Source organism: Nipponia nippon, unplaced genomic scaffold (assembly GCF_047370975.1).
Source record: "Nipponia nippon isolate SJK-2023a ecotype South Korea unplaced genomic scaffold, ASM4737097v1 scaffold_3, whole genome shotgun sequence".
Classification (NCBI taxonomy): domain Eukaryota; kingdom Metazoa; phylum Chordata; class Aves; order Pelecaniformes; family Threskiornithidae; genus Nipponia; species Nipponia nippon.
This window is the reverse complement of record NW_028262347.1, coordinates 55,299,104-55,323,774: the sequence shown is the minus strand read 5'-3', so window position 1 is coordinate 55,323,774 and position 24,671 is coordinate 55,299,104. Positions and strand designations below refer to the sequence as shown.

The following is a 24,671-nucleotide window of genomic DNA, read 5'->3' as shown; positions in this document are numbered from 1 at the left end:
AGCAACAAAAGGAAAATTAGGAAAAAACATGTCACCCCTGTTGAATGAGGCACGGGAGCAAGTGACAAAGGACACAGAAAAAGCCCAGGCACTCAATGCCTTCTTTGCCTCAGACTTTAATGAAAAGACTTGCCCTTAGCAATGCCAGCTCCCTGAGACCAGTGGGACAGTCTGGAGCAAAGGCAGACCTGCTCTCAGCGGAGAAGCACCGAGTTAACATTTAAACAAACTGGACATACACATGTCCATGCAAGCCAAAGGGATGCACTCACAAGTGCTGAGAGAGCTGGCTGAGGTACCTGCAAGGCCACTCTCAACCTCTGAAAGATTCTGGCAATAGCAGAAGGTTCTTGATGACAGAAGTGACATTTGCTTTCTTCTCATCTTCAAGAAGAGCAAGAAGGACCCCGGGAATTACAGGATGGTCAGCATCACCTCAATCCCTGGCAAGGTGATGGAGCAAGTAATTATGGAAATCATCTCTAAACATATTAAGGTGGTGGTGATGGGGAATAGTCAGAATGGATTTATCAAGGGGAAATCATGCTTCATCAGCCTGATAGCCTTCTATGACGAGACAACTGGCTTGGTGGATGAGGGGAGAGCAGTAGATTCCATTTATCTTGTCTTTAGCAATGCTTTTGACACCCAAAACATCCTCAGAGACAAACTCATGATGTATGGCCCAGATAAATGGACTGGTTCAACTACTGGGCTCCAAGAGCTGTGATTAGTGGCACAAAGTCCAGTTGGAGCTCGTCACTAGTAACGTACACCAGCAGATGATACTGGTACCAACACTAACATCCTCATTAATGACCTAAATAATGCGATAGAGGGCATCCTCAGCAATTTGCAGATGATACAAAACTGGAAGGAGTGGTTGCTACACTAGATGGTTATGCTGCCATTCAGAGTCACATTGACAAGCTGGAGAAACAGGCTAACAGGAACCTCATGAAGTTCAACAAAAGGAAATACAAAGCCCTACACTTGGGTAGTAATAAACCCATGTACTAGTACAGGCTGGGAACTGACTGGCCAGAAAACAGCTTTGCAGAAAAGGCCCTGTTGGTCTTCATGCACATCAAGCTGAACATGAGCCAGCAATGTGCCCTGTTCGCAAAGGCGGCCAACAACATCCTTGGCTGCCTGAGGAAGAGTATTGTCAGCATGTCGAGGGACATAATCATTCCCCTCTAATCAGTGCTGTGAGACTGAACCTTGAGTCTTGTGTCCAGTTCTGGGCTTCTAAATACAGGAAAGATTTTAGCATACTGGAGAGAGTTCAGTGCAGGGCCACCAAGATGTTTTACGGACTGGAGCATCCATCATATGAGGAAATGACAGCTAGCATTGTTCAACTGGAGAAGGTGGTTAGGGGAGATTTTATAATGCGTGTAAATTACCTGACGGGTGGAGAGTGAAAAAGACGGAGCAAGACTCTTAGTACCAGTGAAAGGACGAGAGAAATGGATGCAAATTGAAATACAGGAAGTTCCATTCAAACGTATCAAAACTTTTTTACTGTGAGGGTGGTCAAACACTGGAAGTGGAACACTGGAAGGTTGTGGACTCTCCATTTGTGGAGATACTCAAAACCCGTCTGGACATGGTTCTGAGCAAACTGCTCTAGTTGACGTGGTTCTGGGTAGGGAGTTTGGACTAGATAATATCCAAAAGGTCCCTTCCAACCTCAATGATTCTCTAACGTATGCCACCAGTGAAGCATAATAGTTTTAACATTACATACTTCTCTCTGTGTGTTTCTCCTCGTCTTCTTTGTGGGCCTCTTCTTCTTTATCATCCTCACTCTTTCTTCTCTCCTCCTCCACCTCTTCTACAAACAGAAGAAAAAAACCCATATGTTACTTATGCTGACCTACAAAAGTCTCATAAGAGTTCCATTTTGACTAGCGAACTTAGAGTACTTACGGAAAACCATGCTGGAGAAGGCAAGAGAATTAAGTATGACACAGAGGGAATGCAGAGATTTAAAAAAAAAAAAAAAGCAGAGGAAACCTTCAGAGTAAAAATTTGAACTACCATACAACACAGTAAGATTCACTTCTGGATTTGCGGAGCTTTAAAATCAACAGAATGCCTCAAAGTTAGCTCTGAAATGAAATGATGTCTTTTAAATGTAGTTAAAGTTCTCAATAAATTATTTTAGTTTATTTTTCACCTAGGAAATAAAAAATAAAATTTCAGTAACAAAATATTAATATGTATGTTTATTTACGATTAGCAAATTCACCCATGGTTCACTTTATGGTAGAAAAGGCCCAGATTCTTCTTTTCGTCACCAATATGAATTTACATTTAAAGCTTCTTCCTAATACAAAGTATCACAATGTAAGACTAGTCGTTTAAAAACACACAGTTTAGGAAATTCTTAAATAAAGAAAAATCTGAAATAACACCCCGAAATGCACACAGGTTGAAATGAAAAATGCTAACACTTCCTGAACACTTTTATTATATGTTCCATGAACTTCTGTTATGTGTTTCGTACAGGCTGTATTTGCTGCCTCCTGTGCTTGCTCAATACAGATAGATAAAACTATTACTTTTAAAATTATATTAAAATCTGTCCAGAATATAACAGAACAAGTCAGCACTGTTACGCACATCTTGATCTGTACGCTTCTCCAATTTCCTGTTTTCATTTTGTTATTACAGCAGACTTTACTAGCTTTTTTAGAGAAAGTTCTGGCTGCAAAGATATGCTTGATGCTCTCTTAACACTGAAGTTTACTTCTCTTATGAAGAAGATTTAAACACTTTAAAATAAGTCGCCTAACAAATCAGAAAAAGGAAGGAGTCAGAAAAAAAAACTGAAATGATGAGATTTTTAATTTTGTTGATTTATGCAAGAAATAATATTAATGCCACATAAATTCTTCAAAACCGATCCGATTTATTTTTGAAGTAATAAAATGGCATAGTGCCAATGCCACCTGCTTTTTAAGACTTATAGATAAGCTTAATTTATTTAATCATTATCAGTAAAACAGGACTTGCTTACCTAAGAATCTGAAGAAGAGTCATTAAGTTCAAGAGTACTTTTTCCACAATTTACAGATTTTAATATTCAACTGAAAGATACAAATATTCCATGCAAAGATACACATACCTAGAATGTCTTTAAAATACCACGTTACGAGTTTCAAAGCTGAGCTTTTTGAGTTCTATGTAGAGAACAACGTAGTTTCAGGCATGAGGAAGTCCCTTCCTTACAAACTTCCATCACTCTGTGAATAAGTTTAGCTCATTTAACTAAAAGTAGTTCAAACACGATGCCCAGCTAACGTCTCTAATTAAGAAGGTTCGAACCATAATACGGAGATAATTTTACAATTGGCTATCAGCTTATTTTTCACTGATAAGCTGCTGCGATCTCATTATCCTGATGCTAGACAGGCAGAAGCAATGAATGCAATCCTTTAAAAAAATAATAATTTGATGATATCATTAAGTTATCACTGTATTTATCACACAGTCGTTTTAATAAGTCACACTATTTGCTGTGGATCTGAACACAAAGGTGTTTGGGTTGTTTTTTTACTAGATGTTTGCCTGTCACTAAAGAGTTTATACTCTTATTTTCTTAATGAAAATATCTTTTAGTAATTTCTACAGCTGCAAGCATTTAGATCTGCCTAGTAACTGACTGGATGTATATTTGGATGCCACTTCTGCCAAAATATACATACAAATGGAAATAAACATAAATGAGTAAGCCTAAGAGCATCTGAACAGTATTTCCAAGTTACTCTGGACTGCAGAATCATACTCTCACTATTCCATAATCCTGTAATCACAACATTCTCCTTGTAGATTGGCTAGAACTCATGTGCACAGACAGCCATCACAAGTACAAAAGCACAGCCTTTCTGAGTAGTGAATCCTTGATCAAACTCTACTCAAAAGTTATTATAAATCAGAAATACAGATTTTTCCCAAGAAACATGACAGGATTTGACTACTTTTGTTTAGGAAGAAATCATGGATTCATATATTTTCAAAGGAATCATCATGACCTAGACAAGCTGGAGAAATGGGATGGCAAATGCTTTATGATATTCAACAGGGACAAATACAAAAGTTCTGCACCTGGGAAGGGAGAACCCTCACGATGACACAGGCTAGGGCCCGCATGGCTGGGGAGCAGCTCTGCTTTGAGGATTCGCATAGACAGCAAGCAAAGTATCAGCCAACAGCGTGCCCTGGCAGCAAAGGAGGTCCATAGCATCCTGAGCTGCATTTACAGGAACAGAGACAGTATATCATAGGAAGTGGTTATTGCTCTTTACTTGGCACTTGTTATGCCATCTCTCGGTAAGGAGCAAGAGACTGCTAAGGGGCTGGGGAACATGACCTGTAAGAGAGGCTGAGGGAGCTGGGTTTGTTCAGCACGAAGAAGACAAAGCTTAATGGGGACTTAAAAACAGCTTTCTGATACCTGTGAGGTGGCTTTTGAGAAGATGGAGCTAGGCTCATTGTAAAGGTGCATGGCAAAGGATAAGAGAGAACACATGTAGGCAGAAACAAGAGATTCCAACTGATAGAATCTTCATCAGTGGAAGTTTAAGACCTACCTATATAAAGTTCTGAGCTACCTTGTCTAATCTCACAGCTGACCCTACTTTGAGCAGAAGATTGGACTAGACACCTCTTGAGGTCCCTCCCAACCTGAACTACTCTATTATTTCGTCACTACCCCTCCTGCCTATCACAAAATATTAAAAAAAAAGTTATCAAGTTATTCAAACTCAAAGCACAATATTCTCATCCTGTTATTTACAATCACATTTCTAGTTGAAAAAAGCCATAAAAGACTTAAAGATTACAACTGATGAATCCAACATCCATTAATTGGTCCTCCAAAGTCTGTCAGACAGAAGTGTGCCTGATCTCTGGTTTGCAAAATCCAGTGGATCAAAAATGCAGCCGTTGTGTCTTTGTCTGCTACATTAAAGAAACCTCTTTCCACCATATATTCTGCTCCCGTTTGCAGATATTATAAGCCTCCTTAATCTTCTATTGGATGAACAAAACTTATGTTCTTTTAAGGTTTCCAGTATAAGGTTTGTTTCTGAAATGCTGAAATATTTTTGCAGCAACTCTCTGAAAGCCTTCCGTTATCCCTTTTGGAAGTAAAAACCAGAACTAGAAATATTATTGCAGAAAAGTGGTTTCATTGGTGCCATTTAAGTGTAACTTATTTTCCTGTTTGTGAATTCAACTCTGACAGCTAGTTCTATCACAACACAGGAACAAAAGTTCATGTTTAGTTATTTATCTGCCATTCACATGCTCTGAAGTTCTCTTCAAATGCTACTTTCTAGAAGACAAGCTGTATTCTTTTATGTTAACTGCATCCTCTATTCTTAAAAGGTTGTATTTGGGTGTGCTGCTTGACTTCAGACTCCCTTAAAGATCAGTAACTAGTAGGTTCTCTTTCAAAATATTCCTGGAAGGCATGAAATGCCACTGCTGTAGAGAAGCCTAGAATCATGGTGTCTAGAATATACTAAAAATGCTAGCAATTCTGAGAAAGACAGACCTCAACCTGGTTAAACTTGAGAATGTACAGATTAGGTAAGAGAAAGATCATAGCAACAGCTGCACTAGGTAAAACCAACAGTTCATCTAATCCAGGATCCTATCTCCAACACTTTCATGTCAACAGGAGGAGAAAAGAACATAGTTACACTGTCCCAGAAAACTTCCTCAGCTTTCTGAAAAACTGCTGGTGGAAGACCTCCAGAGCCTTAGGGTTTCTGTGCTTGGCAGCCCTCAAAAAAATTCCTCTTCCACAGAAGATGAATGTAGGTAAACTTCTAGCAGTCAGTGTTGCTAGCAAGGAGCTCCATAGTTCTCCACATGGAGAATCATCTCTTCTTCCATGCCTTGATCCTGCCTATCACTTTTTTCCTTTCCTCCATTTGATACATGAGGTTCTTGTAGAGGAAGAGACAGCAAATATCCATTCTCCATACCACTTACCATTTACAGATCTTTGTCACATCTCTCCTCCATCTCTTTTTTCAGTCTGAAAGATCCTACTCTAAAGTACAGTCCCATCCCTGTCTAGAAGTTCTCTCTCTGATCTGAGTCAGAAAGCGAAGAAGCTGTAGGAGGAGATGAATTGACTGTGTAGAATGGACAAAGAGGGGATAAACTACAACCCTGCACAGACAAAAATGCAAGCCCCACAGTGTAAGGAAATAGGGATAGCTAGAGGGTATATTCAAAACAGTAACAACTGGAGATCTTCAAAATGGAGGAGGTAAGAAGCATGTGACTTCGAGCAATAAAATGAAGACTCCTCCTCTACATCTGCAGTTACTGAACAGGTATAGCACTGATAGAACACATTAAGAGGAAAATCTTCTATTAAAAGAGGCATCAGAGCCAGGTGAGTCTGAACCAACCACCTGCATAAATGAGACATTGGTGATAGTCACCAGGGGCTCCCTCCCACAGGAGGTACTCACCTAGCAACCTGGCCTGATGCCTCAAGATATTAGCTCTTGCTGAGGGTCTGGATCCCCAGTGTTGCAAAGAGGCTACCAAGGCTCATCTGGCCCTCAGCCTATTACCTCTTGCTGCTTATCCACAGGCGGGCACCAACACCACTACCAGAAGCAATTCTAAGCATACCAAGAGTGACAATGGATCTCTGCAGAAAAGGATGAAGGGCACAAGGGCCTAAGGTAGTGTGATCACCAATCCTCCCAATGAACTGGAACAAAAGAAAGCTCTAGTAAGAGTGCATGCATCCAGAAGATCAACACCTTGCTGAATGACAGGTGTTGCAGGCAAGGTTTTCACAGCTTTCACTGTGGTAATCTCTGATGATCAAGAATTACTGAGCAGGGACTGAATCTATCTGACAAAATTGAACAAGAGTTCTACAAGCAGGCTTTCTAACCTAATGAGGAAGACCTGAGACTAGGCATGGTAGGGAATGGTTGTCATAACCTGGAAGTTGAGGTATGGGAAGCAGTGAGGAAACATCTGAGGAACAGCATGACAGGGAAGGCGCTTATTTATCCTTTGTGAAAACATCGTGACTCAGAGTTCATCATCTCAAGTATCTGTAAACAAATGAATGCAGCACAAGAAACAAGAGGAATTACTAGTCCCTACACAACTGCAAAATTATGATTTCATTTGGATTAGAGAGACATGGTGGGATAGCTGAAATGACTACAGCATTGCAAGAGATGAACATAGTCTTTTCAGGAAAGACAAGCTGGAAAGGGTGAGGAGCTGTAGTGCTTTATGCAGAGGAGCGCCCAGAGCTTTGCCATGGGAGAGGTGATGAGCCAATTAAGTGCTTGTGGGCAAGGAGACTATGGCAAAGCAACAACACAGGCAATGTTATGCTAGGCACTCAATACAGGTTACTTGACCAAGGAGAGAAAGTCAATAGAGCCATCTCACACAATTGCATGCTTTAGGACTGACTCATGGGCATACTTTAACTGGAAGGGCTATATGATTGGGCACAATCCAGGTCATTTCTGGAGTGTGCTGCAGACAATTTCTTGACACAGGCAATTGATGAGTCAACTAGGGTAGATGCTCCGTTGGGCTTGTTATTCACAAACAAGAAAGAATTGGTCCGGGACATGAAGGTCAAGGGTAGATTCACCTGCAGCAACCATGAGACTGGAATTAAAAATCCTGCAAGAAGTCAGCAGGATGAATATCATTACAGTCCTTGCCCTCCGGACAGTAGATTTCACCTTATTCAGGACCTACTTGGTAGTATCCTGAAGGGAGCTGCCCTGGAAACCAAAAGGACCCAGGAAAGCTGGTTGCTCTTCAAGGACAGGTTCCTCAAAGCATGAAAACAGTTCATTTCAATGTGCAGGACATAGAGCCAGCATGGAAGAAAGCCAGTATGGGTGAACAGGGACCTCCTGACAGAGCTCCAATGTAAAAAAGAATTACACAGGAGGAGGAAGTAAGAGGAATACAGGGACATTGTCCAGTTGTGCAGGAATGGAATAAGAAAAGTCAAAGCTCAACTGGAATTGAAGCCAGTGAGGGATGTGAAGGGCAAGAAGGGCTTCTGTAACTACAGTGGCAGCAAAACAAAGGCTAAGGAAAATTGTGGGGCCACTGCTCATTGAGGCAGGCAACCTAATGACTGAGGACATGGAAAACGCTGAGGAACTCAACTTTTCTGTTTCCATTTTTCACTGGCAAGTTTCCCTCCTAAGTTACTGAGAACAGAGGGAGAGACCCTGGGAGAGTCTGCAGAAATTAAGCGCTATCCACAGTCAAGGAGAAAGAGCTAGGACACACTTAAGCTAGGTGGATATAGAGAAGTCCACAGGAACAGATGAGATGTACCCAAGAGTGCTGAGGGAGGTAGGCTGCTGGCATTGTGAGGCCCCTCTCTACCATCTTCATGGCAACCAAGGGAAGCTCCTGATGACTGGAAAAAGGGAAATGTCGCAGCTATCTTCAGGACGGTCAAGGAGGATGATTCAGGGAAACTACAGGCTGGTTAGCCTCACCTGACATCTTGGGGAGGTCATGGAAAAAAATCCTCATAGGAAGCCATTGCCAGGTGCACAAAGGAGAGGAAGGTGACTGGCAGTAGCCAGCTTGGATTTAGTAAGGGCAAATCATGCCTGACAGACCTGGTAGCTTTTTATGATGGGCCCAAAGAATTGGCATCAGTGATATATAGTCCAGCTGGTGGCTTAGCACTAGAGGCAGTCCTCAGGGATCCATACTGGGCTGATGCAGTTTATCATATTTACTAATGACCTGGACCTGTGGGCAGGAGATCACACTTGGCAAGTGACCTGGACCTGTGGGCAGGAGATCACACTTGGCAAGTTTGCAGATACAAACTGGTGGGGGAATGGTAAATATTCTGCAGGGCATAGCTGCTATTCAGAGGCACATTGACAAGCTGGAAAAATGAGCTAACACAAAATGCAGCAAGCGTGAATGCGAAGTCCTGCATCTGGGGAAGAATAACCCCCAGGGAGAGGCTGGAGGTTGACTAGCTAGAACATAACTTTGTAGAACAGGGCCTTGATTCCTGGTGGAAAACAATTTGAACATTAGTCAGCAGTGTGAAGTAAGTTCAATAGCATTTCAGGCCATATTAACAAGAAATGTGTCCAGCAGGATAAGTGAAGTGATTCTCATTTGTTCAGCACTTGAGAAACCCCCATCAGAAGCACTATGCCCGGTTTTTGGATCCCCAGTACTAGAAAGGCACTGACAAAACCACAGCAAGTCCAGTGGAGGGTCACCAGAAAGGTCAAGGGGATGAAGTACATGCTATATGAGGAACAGATGACAGAACTGGCTTTGCTCAGCTGTAACAACTGAAGACTAATTGGAGATTGTATTGCTGCCTTCCATTACATAACGGGATGGTAGAGAGAAGATGGAGCCACCGCTCTTTAAGGTGCACAGCAACAGGACAGGAAGCAATGAACCCAAGTTGGAACACAGAAGATTCCAATTAAGCAGAAAGTTTTTCACTATTGAGGTTGGTTAAATATTAGGCTACCCAAGAAGAAGTTGTGGTATATCAGTCCTTGAAGATGCACAAAAATAAACTGTCCCTGAGCCATCTGATATAATTGGACCTGCTTTGAGCAGGGGGTTGGAATAAAGACCATCACAGGGTTGAATTAAAATTACTCTGCAATCCCATCATCTTCCCTGTTGCTCTTTCATGTACCTTTTCCAGTCCTGTGACATGTTCTTTGATATGGGGAGAGGGAAGGAAACAGAATTATACAAAACATTTAACAGCTTGGTGTCCCACAGTGAAGTTTTCCTCAATTTCTTAATTTATTCCCAGCATTCTTTATTTGCTTTCTTCAACTGCTACTGTATCAATGTCTTCACAAAACTACCTACCATAATCCTGGAAAATCTTTCTTGAGTGGCGAGTCAGTTCTATCTTCCTATCAAGTTACGAACATTTTCATACTCATCTGTACCACTTTGTAGTTAACCACAATGAGTTTCATTTGCCATTTTCACATCCCAGTCATTCAGCACTGCAAGATTCTTCTACAGCTCTTCATAGTATCATCAGCAAACTGTCACCTCACTAGTTACCCTCCATTTTAGGTAAATTAATTCTGTCGCACAGCACAGTCTCTGGAACAGATCACTGTAGATTTACTTTCCATTTTTCAAATTATTATTTCCTCCATGAGGACTTGCCACCTTAACTGAAGACAGATCAGTTTCCCAAAGTTCTTGGTAAGAAATCATTGGTGTTTGGATATCCAAAAGAATTCAAATACATCAATTAGGCCTTCCTTGTCATGTCCTTGTTTACTTACCTGACGAGCTCCAAGGTCTTCTGATGCATGATCTTCCATTAAGTGCCAACATAGCTGTTATATTTACTTGAGAAAAAGATTCTATTAATCTGCCCATTTGAAGAACGTACTCTAGTACTATTCTTTACATCGTTGTTTAGCCATGCTGTTTTTTGTCTGGGCTTTTTGAAAACCGTACTTTTTAACTGAGCAGCTTGCACCTGTGCCTCCAATATAGCATCTTCAAATGATCTCCATACCGTCTCCACAGACTTAATCCTCACAGGTTCTTTCCAAAAGTTAATCTTTATCTTCTAAGATAACTCCACCTGTTTTCTCACATAATTGTTTCCTGCCCCTGCAACCTCCATGCTATTATCTTTGTTACTGAAAGACTGAAATTGGTGAAAGGACTGCAAAATTTTTGGTATTAATGCCATGTTAAATTTAGTACAAAATGGGTCCCCAAAAGATTTGCTTGAAATATTTCACACGGAATGTACTATTCAGAAAAATTTAAATTCCCTTCTCCACAACTTGATGGGCAAGCTTTGTGAATTCCTACCCAGTCAAGCATGTTTAAACACATTTGGATTAGCATGGTCATAATTTCATAAAAAGCTATATGAAAAGAAAAAAACACCCCAAGATCATTTGAAATAACGGCTTTCATAATTACAGATAAAAGAGCAGTGTCAATTTATCTGGAAACTATTAATCTGTTTTATTTTCAAAAGCGCAATAGTATGACGAGTGCCCTATGTCAAAAAATAAATATGCTTACAAAACTGTATGACAGTAAATGACTATAGAGGACATCCATTCAGTTTAACATTACAAAAATCTGCTAACTACATGAAGAGACTAAAGTACCAGCTTCCTACACTTAATGTTTTCAAATGTTAATCAGTTGGCATAGAGATCAGATAAAAGTTAGATAAAAACCACCATGAGTGAAATAATAAAAGCTATATGGCATGAAAACCATACATGACTTGCGTTTTTCATGAAACCCCTCCAATACCGTCTTTTGGTGAAAAAAAGAAATTTGAAACAAATGGGACTTGTGGCATGCCTGGATTACCAGCATGTTTTCATTCTTACTGTTTATTTGCACCTTAAAGAAAGCTGAAATCCTTTCTTCCCCTCGAGACCAGTAAATGAACACATTTCTCTTCCCACAAATCTTTCTGTTCCATGCCTGGCAATTACTCGTCTTTCCCCTTCTTCCACCCACCACCCCACCCCAGTCTGCAAAGAGTATGAGGAAAAAAAAAACCCCAAAACAAACCAGATGTCAAAGATGACAGTTTTTTGGTGTTACTTTCATTTTTTTCTGGGCCTCAAATTCCATCTTTGACAATTGTAAGGCTACGTAACACAGAATTGGTGGGTAAGACTGCCTTTTTGATTCAGAAACATGTCCAAGTGTGTCATTCTAAGAAATAAACAAAATCCCAGACTTGAATCAAAACTACCAATTTAGAAAATTCTTACCTGGAAGACCTGACTTGTTTGGTAGTATCACTTCAGCACGTTCCTCCTTCTCATCACAGGGATCCTCTTCATCAGACAGTACTAAGAAAGCTTCTTTTGGCAGACTTTCATTGCTTTCCTGCTTGGATGGTGAACTCAAACAGTTGTCTATTTTCTCTTCTAAATCTGGGACTGTGTCATCCACTGGAAGCAGAGAACTTTTAGAAAAACAGCCCAGTTCATCTTCAGCTGGGGCTAGTTTTTCCAAAATTGGAATAATTTCATCTGTTTCCATAGAGTCAGTATTGTCCAAGATACTTTCACTTGACTCATCTATTGTCTTCTGAACAGTGGTTTCTGAAAAACCTGCAGTGCTGTCTCGTTTGTCCTTTGGTTTCTGGTCAGCTTCCATACTGCTAGAGATGACTTCTTCTCCAACAGCATCTTCAACAGTTATTTCTTCAGTCCTCTTTTCCTCACCAGATGAATCAGAACTAATAGTTAAGTCACTTGTTTCTCCCTTCTCTTCAGAAGAGTCACTAATATCACAGATTGGTTTACTTTCACCTTCTGATGGGATGTCACTCTCTCTTTGGTCCAAATGATCTTTTCTATTATTTTCTTCATGGAATTTATCTTTATTGCTACCAAGCACTCCATTTTCAGCCTCACAAGCTAAAGCAGTATCAGTATCTTTACCTCGCTCAGCAGGAAGATTCTGTGGTGACAGCGTTAGAGTTTTGGGTTCAATGTCATTGACTATGCTCCCTGCCCTGCTTTCAGGGCTTTTAGCTTCACTAATTTCATCAGACGCTATTCTTCCTTCTTCAGAGTTAACACACAATTCCACTAGGCCATTAACTTCCCTCTTGTCCTCCATACAGTCTGTACTGCTTAAAGCGGAATTTAAATCAGAATCTCCATTCTCATGCTTTCCATTTAACAGTTTAACTTCAGTTGTCTTCAACAGCTCCTCTTTAACCTTATAGACAGCTTCAAGTTGTTGTCGATCACTTACTCTCATTGTTTTTCGTGCTTTAAAGACTTTTTTCTGAGGTTCATCTGTGCTATCCATCTTGACCCTTAAAAAAAATTTCAGAAAGAATTGTGAAGGTAAAAAATTTATTATCCTCATATTACAGTGTTCCTAAGTAAGACTGTAGCATTTAGCACATTTTAAAGCAAATCGGTTTAACTGTATCGACAAAAACAAAGAAACACCTGACAACACACTTAAATTGTTTGTCGTTAGAAAAAGTGAATACAAGTTTCCAGTATGCTGCACAAGCACATGTATGTAAAGATCACCAAGATCACACTATAACATTATGTAGTAATGTTATGACTACTCATTTTAGACCAGTTGTCTCATAGTATTATTACAGCAAAGCCACATAATGAGGTTTTCTAGCTAGAAACAGATATTGTGCTAATTAAGAGCCAGCAGCCTCTCTTCTCGTAAAAAAGAAAGAAATATTCTTGGTCCATCAGTTTATATTTATTTTATCTTTCTAAAACTATGTAATTTCACGAGTTTCAAATAGAATTAACAACTGGGATAAATGACAAGATTTTTATATCAAGTAACTTTTAAGAAAACTTCAATATATTGAAAGAATTTCCGAATGTGTCATTAAGATACTTTTTTCTTCTGTATAGATAAGAGAGACCTTCATCCTCCATATTTATACAATGGTTAACTGAACTTGGGTATTTAGAGCACTTTCTTTCAATTTGCAATATTTTACTAAGACCATTTGTGCTCATAAAAACTGCAGTTTTTGTAGCTCCTTTTAGAAAGATTTCCTTTTCCAAGGAAAACTGATGGGTTTGCCCTTCATATCATTTTATTCATTCCATCCAGCCATGCAAATATTAAGAAAAATATGAACATTAATATATTAAAAAAATTAAGAAAAAATGTTTGAAAATCTGCTTTATCAAACCAGAGTTAAATCCAGCATTACCTAGTAAGTTAAAATAATTTTGTTGAAATACATCAAAATCTTATTTCATTTGTTTCCATTACACAAAACAAACAAAAAAAATCCATAGGGGTTTTTAAACTATATTTTTTTCCCCATGTGTTCTTGGGGTTTAGATATGATAATATCATTCAGAAGCAGAAAGCAGTTAAGGAACTTGTTATATCCTAAATCAAAATCAGCAACTAAGATCTTGAATCAGCTGATGCTAACCAATTTAGTTCTACTGAAGCTACTACACCATCGTAAGTTACTCCTGTCTAGGATATGGCTTTTCTTAAGTTTCTCAAAACATGCAAAAATTCACTTGGGTAACAGTAGTTAAAAGATATTACAGCAAATAAAAAAAAAAAAAAAAGAAAATAAATCAGGCAGTTATCGCTATATGAATCGTGCGCCCCCCCCCGCCCCGCCCCTGGCACCAGATAAGCAAATGTTTATATCATTAATACAGCACAATTACTACACAAAGGATGCATTTTAAATATTTAGTACAGTTCATTTTGCAACTTCCCCCAATCCCCTTTCATTTACAGAGCTGAGAAACTCATTAATAAACTGCATTTTGTCTTTTCAGGTGGGTTATAAATTTTTTTTTATTAAAAAAGCAGGACTATTGCCAATACTAGGTCAGATCAGCAACGGTTTTGTACAACGAAGTCGTAAAATTCACAAAACAGATAACGCAGCATCTAAGTAACAGTTTGGCTCCACCCTCTTTGCAACTAGTCCTGCCTTCAAGTTTTATTTAGGCAGTCGTAAGATTGCCCTTTAGCCTTCTCTTCAGCAGATTAAAGTTGTCAAGCTCCCTCAGCATCTCATCGTAGGTCACATGCTTTAGGGGTCCTATCATTTTGGTAATACTCTGCTGGATCCTTCCTATTTTACTTGGAACAGTTTGTTTCTGAAGGAAATTATTTAACATTTATGCATTGCCCAACTGGGATATTCTATGGAAAGATATGGATATATAGTCCAAGGTAAAATATGACTTCAACTATCAAGACAAACTCTAAATCTTACAATCATGACATACCGTACTTTACAATTCTAAAGCTTCTTTTACACTTAGTTAAGATGACCTGACAAAAATATGGGCAAAATAGAAAGCAATAGATAAAAAAAAATAAGATTTTTTTTCCCTGTTTTGCATTTCCTAGTAACATAACATTGAGATTCCTTTCCACTTTATTTCAGTTCTTTTCTGCATGACAATCTAGAATTCTCGTATTTGAGTAACTGATAGTGCTTAAACAACACTTCACACCTCAGGAACAGATGAACAAATCTTCATAAAAGGTTGTATCAGCTCTATTTATAGACTCTCAATAATAGCATTAAAACATGAATTTTTGCCAGTCTGAACTAGATTTTCTGAACAGGATTGTCTATTACTCCATTGCCACTAGTGGGAGCAAAATGTAACACCTATAGAAACACTGATCTGAAACGTCAGTTTACTTGTTTTTAGAAAATGTTCTCATCACATAACCATTTCCAGTCAGATGAAATATGAACTCCAGGTGAGCTGTTAATGTCCTTCCAGAGCTGTCTACATGCTAAATACAGTATCTTCATTTATCAGAAGAGAATACATTTAACACAGTAATTCTAGTCCTGAGGTTAGGACAAACACATAAAAGCCTCCAATATTTCAGAAGTGCGCGTGCAATTCTTGAAAGCACATCCCTTCCTTCTTCCCAAGAACTTAGAATGTAAAGCACGTTTTTTCACGTCACTATAAAAGCATGTATCAGACTGTCATGTAATAGAGCACTGATCATCATACTCACGTTCCATGCATATAATCCCCTACAACCAACATTCATGCTCTTACAGATATATATATCTTGTAGAAGCAATTTGGAAAACAATAGGAAAATTCCAGGCTTGGCTAACCTTGAACAATTCCAAGAGCTCCTAATAGGTCACCAGCTAGTGAGAGTCTTCTGTTAATGTAGTACAAGGATACAGGGCCTTTGTATCAAAATTAAGACAGACAAATAGTTTGATCTCCCAGACTACAATGCTTTTGTTTATAAGCATTACCCAGAATTTAGAAGCTCTTATATTACAAAATTCACAGTCCTACTTTTCCTATGACTGGAAGATATACTAACAGATTAATAAAATGTTCACAGACAACTTAAAATCAAATTCATAAGTACATCACTTGACTAATCATAAAATATAACTTAAATTAACATTTTCTGCTCTAGTTTCCTTAATCATCCAAGCAATCTTTAATTCATATTTTTAACATAAAATACAGTAAATACAGAGTAAAATGAAGGGCGCTTCCTTTTTAAATTTGCCAAGAACAGCAGTCTTAAAAAATCAAATCAGAATACCTTTATATTGATCCATCCTTACTTTTTCCTTAAAAAAAAAAAATAAAAATACTGAATAAGGTGGAATTTCTAATATATTTCAAAGTTACGTTTATTTTATATCCTAGGATATTATCCAAAATCTAGTTTAAAAACAAAGCTCTAATACAGTTCTACAGTGAACCTGTACGAAAAAAGGCTTCTCATAAAATTCCATTGTTAAACGGTTATTTGAGTAACTCATGCATATTTTCAGCTCAATCCCACCATCTTTTGCAACCAAAGAATATCCAATAAAAGCTACCATAAGTGACAAAATTACAAGAATAAATGAGATTAAAAGATGAATACTAAATGCTGGTTAACAGCTAAATATCATGTATCGCTGCAGACCAGCCTGAAAGCGTTTCCAGCCATACCCACAAGGGAGCACACTGCAGCCAAGTAACAGATCTCATGTGAGAGCGGAGGAAAAGAAGAAACAAATAAATCGGTAACCAGTCTGGACAGGTTTGGTCATACCGGTGCAAGCCAATCACCATTCACCTGATAAATACTGCCTTCCAGTCTTTCAAAGGGGTAAGGAGGTTGCCCTTCAGAGAGCAACTCCAGAGCAGGTTACGCGAATTCAGTCTCACACAAATAAAACATTTAAAACTACTAGTGTTCTAAATGAATGTATGTTGGTAGTCTCCTTTTATACTTAACAATTAACACAAAGTTCAGCTATGTTTGCTGTGCACTCCCGTCATCTGATGCTTGGGTATTTTCAATTTTTACTCATCGTGTGACCAAGTCACAAGAAGGAAAGCAGTAGCCCAGGCACCAAGCCAACGGAGAGGCTTCTTTTATTTCAAAGAAAGGCATTTGTACAGAACACCACAAAATAACTCCTGCGTTTAAAGCTAAGTGTGTAAGGGTTAAATGCTGTAAATAAGGTGGTAGGTTTTGGGTTGCTTTTTTTGTTTTGATTATTTAAACACAATAATCAATTTTAAAACACCAACACACACAAACATTGTGTATATTTGTTTAGATATCATTTATGAAAATTCCCTTTTTCATTTTAAGCTTGAAAGTCATATATACTTCAGCATGAGAGAGACAAACACACCATTAGGCACCTCCCTCCAATAATATTTGGAGATTTCTTTCTCATGACCAAATGTGTGCTACACGGCAAAACCAAAATGTGCCAGCGCAGCAAGAAATATGTGAAGGACTCCTCTCTCAGCCAATTAAAAAGTTTCCCCCCTATTCCCTATTTTTTTTTTTTATTATTATTACTCTGTAGAGAGATTGCAGCTCTAAAGCAACAAAGGTATTAGCTTAGCTGCTATGGATCAGCCTATAATCGTGTGCTCATACGAGCAGCCCAAGAGCTGCTCGAAACATTAGCCAATCAGCAAGGAGCTGCCTGAATCCTGCCTGGTAACAGGCAGCAGACAAAGAGAAGGTCATGGAAACATGGGGGGGGAGGGAAGCTGGAATCTAAACAATAGCGCACAATGGGGTTTGCATAATATCATCAGTCTAGAACAGCATTGGCACAGGGTTCCTGCAGTGCACGCAGTGCTAGCCAAAAGCACCACAACCATAAAACATTTGCCAAAGCACAAGAACTACATGGAGGAAGTAAAGCCTTTCATCATAAAAATCAGTGTTCAAATATGCAAGTTACTTAAAATGTAGCATAGCCAAATCACGGAAAGCGAGGCAGCAAATCGTCAGGAGTATTTTGTTCTAGATGGAGAGTCCCAGAGAATGAAAGTGGTGAATAGAACCTACCTTTTAAGTAGTGGTTCATAAAAAGCAGTTTTCAGTTGAAATCCTCTATAGCAATGTTGATATAAATTGTCAGAAATTTAAAAACTATTTTCAAAGAAGAAAAAAAATAACCATGTGATCTTTTCTTACAGAACATGCGCTGAAATAACATGCCAACAATTTGTTTTTCTACCACTAATACAAGTCTACTTATCTGACTGAATGCAACATACACACCACCAGCCTACGGAGATCCACATACAACTATGCCTTTATTTTAGAGTGTAATAAACAAAACCGATGACATATGATAAGTGCAAATAATATTTCTTCTAGCACACGACAGATGATTTGAGTTTTCCTCCCTTTTAGGCTAAAATTATGTTAGTGTTGGCTGAACAAAGTGAAAGAAGAATGTGCCATTTTCTAAGAAAAAAACCCTACATCACCATCCAGTCCTATTTCACCTAATGACCATACAGCAAAACAAGGTCCACTGTAATAAAACAAAACAAAACACTTTCGCTTATTTCCACCCCACCCTCCCCCCCCCCCCCGTGTTCAATATCCAGTATTGATGTTCGCGCTCTAAGAGACAAGCGGCATTTTCCCCTGCAGCAGAGCCCTGCAATGTCGCAAGCGCGCCCGAGGGGGAGCCCGAGGGGGAGCCGGCCGCGGCCCCGCCGCACCCTCTCCCCGCGGGGCGGCCTCGCCTCGGCGCCGCGGGGGAACGCACTCGGGCCCCGTACCCGATTGGCTGGAAGGAGCAGCTGCAGGGCAGCCAATCAGACAGCGGCTCCTTAAATTCTACCCAGCAACAAACCCCCACCAGGCCGTCGGCGAGGAGTCGCCCAGGGCACGAACGCGGGGGCCCACGGCGCAGGCGAGCAGGTTTGCGTTAAGCCAACAAGATTTTCCAAAGAGCTGGTAAATGACGTAAGAAAAAGTCAAGGCTTTTCAGTTTGAGACCTGGAGCTGCACAAAAGCGCTAACCCACAACTGCAGTGCACAGGGGGTGCAGAGCTGCAATAAAAGACTCCGTGTTGAACGTGCAGCAGCATTTTTAGGCTACTTTGAGACTGCTGAATTTCTGTGATGTTAAATGTTGTATCAAAAAAAACCTGCTGAGATCCAACCCAGGTTCAAGTATGGCAGCTGGTAATCTTTCCTTTCTTCAAATACCGTGCAGCGCCCGTGCTTTTCTAGCGTCCCAACAGAAGTGTCAAAATCGGTGTTTTTTTCACAAGTGCAATATGACTTCTGCCTTGAAATTAGAGGCCATTCTACCCCACCCTTGCAAACTGTCTTTTGAAGAACCAGTTCAGTAAAACATTAAGTCCACATGTGTATCTCTGCCTAAGAAAAACACCCAAATGTATGGTTACAGGCTTGGTAAAACAGAGTAAATTCACAGTACAGTTTCAAACAGGTTGTATGGTCCTGTGTACTGTACTTGATCGACAACTTCATGTACAAACTTGAACTACGTTCTCATCGCTTTGGTGTCACAGTGAATTAAGCAGTTGTCCTGTGTCTTCTCTACCTCCAGAGAATAATATCGCCTTTGACTTTGGCTCATGAACCCCTTTCTCATACTGAAGTAGTCATTGTAGAGTTCTTTTCCTGTGAGGCTGCCATGCCTTCTGGGAAAAATGGATTCCTCATGGGGAAAAAGGACTGTTAGGTCCATTTACACAATTAAGATCTTTCATCTGCTGGGGGTTTTGCAGAATTGTCCTTACATGGTTCATCAGTTTATGCCTTGATAACTGCTACAAATAAAATGCATACTTTTGAAGATGGAAGAACGGAAAAAAACTGAGAATCTTTCCTAGACAACTTTTAATTAAAATACATACTCCAGTTAGCCTTAGACAAGCAACTCGAGTGCCTTAGAAACACCCGCTCTTTAGCACGTGAAGCTTAAGCTCATTCTCCAAGATGAGTTTTGTATTTTTCTGTGAACTAAATTTTAACAGCCATTTAGGTCATTAAAACAGTAAAACTGCTTGAGTGGAACTCAGCCAGAACAACAGTGGTAGATACTGTGTTTTCCTACTTCCCCCAAGTGTTAAAGATTTAAACTTTAATCAACAACTTAAACCATAAGCTTTCAATTCAGCTGTGAAATTTCCAAACACTAAAACAAGTGCTGCTGTTTGAAATATCTGTAACAGCAAAATTCAGCTTTGTTACAGATTGAATTTTTAGCACAAGCTAAAGCACTAAGTATGTTTCTTTCTGTAAAAAACAGATTTACTGAAGTTTTATATAAAATGGAATTTGTGAATTTTAAGATACATTTGTGGAATATTTTTATTATAGACAGTTTAAATGTTATACTGCAGTTCCATTTTTGGCTCAGGATTAACAGTTACCATTATCCTTAAATAGGAGGAGGAGCTAGTAAGTCCACATAAGTGGACACTAACTGCCAGAACACATCTGCTATTAAAAATTTATCCAATTTCTGATACTCCAATGTATGCAGAACTGCATCCTTTTAAGGCGATTTCTTTACAAGTTTTCTGTTAGATAAAACGAAGAATCACACTATTCTAATGAAAAAAATTGATGTATTTACCCTTAACCTTCTGTAAAGTATTTTCTAAACTAGTTCACATATTACATATGCAACTAACTAGTGATGTAACCTCAGCTTTCAAACACTTGCAACTTGGTGACATTAGACTTCAGAGGTGAGCTGTCTGATGCTAACAGTGGTCCGCTGGGGTCGCTTCTCAAATGTCCGAAGAAGAAACAGAAGTGAAAAGAAAACTTGCAACAAAAAAGGTGATGCTGCATTAAAATGTTACTAAGTGTTGTCATGCATACAAGAACCTTTTAGAAGTTTTTTTTGCAAAGCAGTAACAAAAAAGCAACTATTTAAAATGGAACTAAAATAGCAGTTGATTAGTTGGCTGTGGGAACCTGCTGCTTTATAAAGTATTATCGGTATTTCCTCTAGGGAAGATACCCTTTCTCAGGAGGAGCAGTGCACCTGCTGCCTTGCTTGCTTGTCCCTTGCTCAAACCAGTCCTTCCACACACACAAGTCACTGCTGAACTCCCACCGCGCGCATCACCTCAGCTTGGAGGAGGCAGGTATTCAGCATGTGAAGGACCCAGCTGTTTCGTAATTTCATCTAATTGAAGCCCGGCAGGGACTTTTCAGAATTTTTTAGATTTTGGAGGCAGGAAGGCTATTTGCCTATTTTCCACGTGAAATGATGACTTTTCTCTCTGGGAGCGTCGGAGGGAGGCCAGGAGGGAGCCCCTGCAGCCACCTTGCTCCTCACCAGCTACCGGCCCGGCAGAGCCAGAACTGCCCTGCTCGATGGCCGGGGACTGCGGGAAATTTGCATACCCGCTCGGGATTGGCTGCGGGAGTTGCTTTGCATGAACCAATCCGCAACCGCGAGGCGGAGCCACCCCAGGAGGCCGATGTAAATCTGCCCGGCAACCGGCTAAAAATAGAACGGGCGCCCTGGCGCGTCACCAAGCCGGGGCGCGATAGAGCGCCTCCCCCCTGGTGACGTCGTGCGCGCGTGAGAACACGCCGCAGGGGTCCTGCTCCTCCCGGAACGTGCACGGCGGCGCGGCCGCTGCCGCGGAGGCGCGCTCTGCCCACACGAGGAACGAAGCGACACCCGAGCTTCAGCTTTTGTGCCAAAAGCAGGGCCGTTACGCGGGGGTATGGCACACCGAACTCTCCCGGGATTTTGTGTTTTGGTGTTGTGGTTTGCTTTTTTTTTTTTAATAGAAAAAAAAAAATTCTGAAGTCATTCTCTTTTCAAATCAAAGCATAAACTATTATAATCTGCACATCATCTTTCTCGCCTTCATCTCTAAGGAAGCAGGAACAGAAACCATCTTTCTTACTCTGTTTAATATGCCATGTCAGTTCGGTGACATGAAAATTGAGTCACCCACAACATCCCTAACAGATGTCATTGAACCTCATTAAATGTGGACTCTTACACTCTTAACTCCTGAGTTATCCCTTGGTAAGTCACACCTCATCAGGGACACACCCGTACAATTCATGCACTCAAACTAAAGACGGTGTGGGACTTGGAAAGGCGAGCAGGTTCAACCAAGAAAAGAAACTTCATAAATAGATACGGCGTTTTGAGAATAAAAATTAAATACGAAACGGGTAAGTAAAGCACACAATTTAAAACTGATTATGTCAATGCATGGTCTATTATAACTTCAGCAATGATCTACATGTACAGCATTTTACTATTTTCAACCTACAAAACAGGTTATCATCTATACAAGTTTGATTTTCAGTACTACTGATCTGACAGCATTAACTCTTCTGACTGCAGCAGAAGCAAGTAAAGAGGTTTCCGTACTTTCCTATGCACCACATCTGCCCCCAGGTTTCTGTTTCATGAACCTGGTTAAAGGCGGGTGAAAGCCAACATAGCGGGCTGGATAAGAACAGCACCCAATGCCCATAGGACATGTACGGCTGCCTAATCCAGGTTTTTGGCAGCCTGAAAAGCACCACCTGATACGTAAGGTATACATAAGCACCTCTGGTATGTAAAAATGTATTTTATACAAGGCTGTCGCAATTACATAAGGAGAGAAGGAAGAAAAGTGGCCACCGCGGACGGGCACAGAGTGACCACTGACAGCAGCTGATAGCTTGGGAATGACTTGACGAAACAGAGTCACAATTAACCAAAAATCCCAATAGAAAGGTTAAAGTGAAGGAAGACAAAAATTTTAATATAAGAAGTCTCCAAAATAACATTAGAAGAAAAAAATCTCAAAAAGAGTTTCTTGTAAAAGCTACAATTTACCGAAACTTTATTACCCATACCTACTGATAGAACTATTTGTCACAAGCATCCTTCTTTAAGGAAAGGTAGCTTACTCCGCAGATGTTAGTTAGCTACTGCTAATAAATTTTACTAGCAACTGTGCCCTCCTGCCCACAGGACAGTTATTCATTAAATCAGAAGCTAAATGTTTTCCAAAAGAAACTAATGTTGGGGCAGGATGGGAACTGCAAAACAAACTTATCAACCTAATACTCTATTCATTACTAGATACAAGAGAAAAATTAAAAAGTGTGTTTTCAGTGCTGGTAACCCACTGTATTAATATGCTAAGAACCCTAGATAATGCAGGTAATTAACGTTTTTACAATGATAAGCAGTCATTCTCTAATAAATTTCTATGGCAGCCAGTTTCTTATTATACCAAGCATACAACAGAATAAAATATATTTACCCTAGTAAAAGTATACAGCAGCAGATTAAATTCTCTTGTAAGAAAAATTACTCAAGGTATTACCCAAAATGCACTTTAAACATTCCATAATCAGACATATAAGCAACCATAGCATAGATGATTCTTCAACTTAAGGATGCTTAGAACAAGCTCTGCAGACACAGATTGCCAGACTTAAATTAATTCTTTGCTAAACTGACCAAGGAAAGGGAAGCAGGAAGCGGACAAACATAAGATGGTTTCTGTATGTAGTTTCAATCATGGAAATAAACATTAAGAACAATAGAACTAGTTTTGAAAGGGGGGTTGATGACAAAGAATAACCTGAAAAGGTATTGATTCTCGCTGTATTCTTCTCTTCTAGAACCTTCAACATACCCCCCCCTTTCTCACTATACTTGCTGCATAGTCAGTAGACTTATGATCTTGCTATAATTCGTTTGCTCAAGTTCTTTTGAGATCAAATGCGGCATCTTAGATTTAATTGTTACCATGTAAGACGCACTCTTCTCATTAGTATCTTCTTGCCACACTTTTAAAATTCCATGGAAGTAGGTAGAAATTTTTAAATAACGTCACACTAGTGGCACAGTTGTATTTATCTGCATCAACAGCATCTTAAAGAAGCAGCAAAGCACGATATGCCCTATTGATTTCTGAGGTGCTGACTTATACCTAATGCTAATACGCTCATGTGAACTCAGTTACATACTCTGAGAAACAAAGATATTTGAACAAAAGCAAAGGGAGGACTAGAGGAATGTCCTGAAAATAATCACTCCGTTGATGGGAAAATCCTTTTGTACTTGGTTCTTTAAAAAAATTAAAAATTTATTCTTCCTATTAATGTTTTTGCATTAACATTAATAACAAAATTGCATCCACTCCACAAAGCGTGTTGATATTACATTACACAGTATGCAGTCATGTTCGCATATGAAGGATGAAATAAAGGGACAATATGATGCAAGCACGGGTGAGGTTGCATGTGAATTTAGATCCAGGACCTCAGCCATGTTAAAGCTAACCTTTTAGTTTAACCCAGCAAATACTAAACAACCCAGCAAGTAAAAAAGCCTCAGCCCAGATCAGTAGTCTGATGCTATTAACGATGCAGCTGCTTTTAACACTGAGGCCAGCACAAGACGGGGGGCAGAAGCAGGAACAGAGAACAGCTTCAAGGCTAGTGTGTTGCATACCAGCCTTTCAATACCAACTTACATTACCTGTACGACTACAGCACTGAGCCAGATCAGGGAGCTTAACCTCCAGATATATACTTAGTAGGATCGGTGCTTTGTTAAACTCAGCTCCTTGAACTGGCTGACAAAACAATCACAGGAACACCAGGGCTGCTGCACCAGAACATGCAACACAACAGCCTTGGGTTTTCTGGGTGTGAATGTATGAGTCAAGGACTTGCTGTAATGGACAGGCAGACCTTCCAGAGGCTGACAAAGCACTACAGCTGTCCCATAAAGTCAGCTTCATCTGGTTATTCAGGCTTTTTAGGGACAGGACAAGGAGACTGTGTTCCCA

At 39.8% G+C, this 24,671-nt stretch overlaps 1 protein-coding gene across 11 annotated transcripts in view; it reads right to left on the bottom strand.

Annotated features, from left to right (window-relative positions):
• ATF7IP (activating transcription factor 7 interacting protein) overlaps positions 1-24,671 on the bottom strand; it is a 110,366-nt gene that overhangs the window by 44,492 nt on the left and 41,203 nt on the right. For all 11 annotated transcript variants that reach the window (XM_087767990.1, XM_087767992.1, XM_087767994.1 and 8 more), the window contains 2 exons: positions 11,823-12,883; positions 1,754-1,840 (listed from right to left, as the gene is read on the bottom strand). In XM_087767990.1, coding sequence (XP_087624116.1) covers positions 1,754-1,840; positions 11,823-12,876 — 1,141 coding nt within the window. In that variant the 5' untranslated portion in view covers positions 12,877-12,883. The remainder of the gene's footprint in view (positions 1-1,753; positions 1,841-11,822; positions 12,884-24,671) is intronic.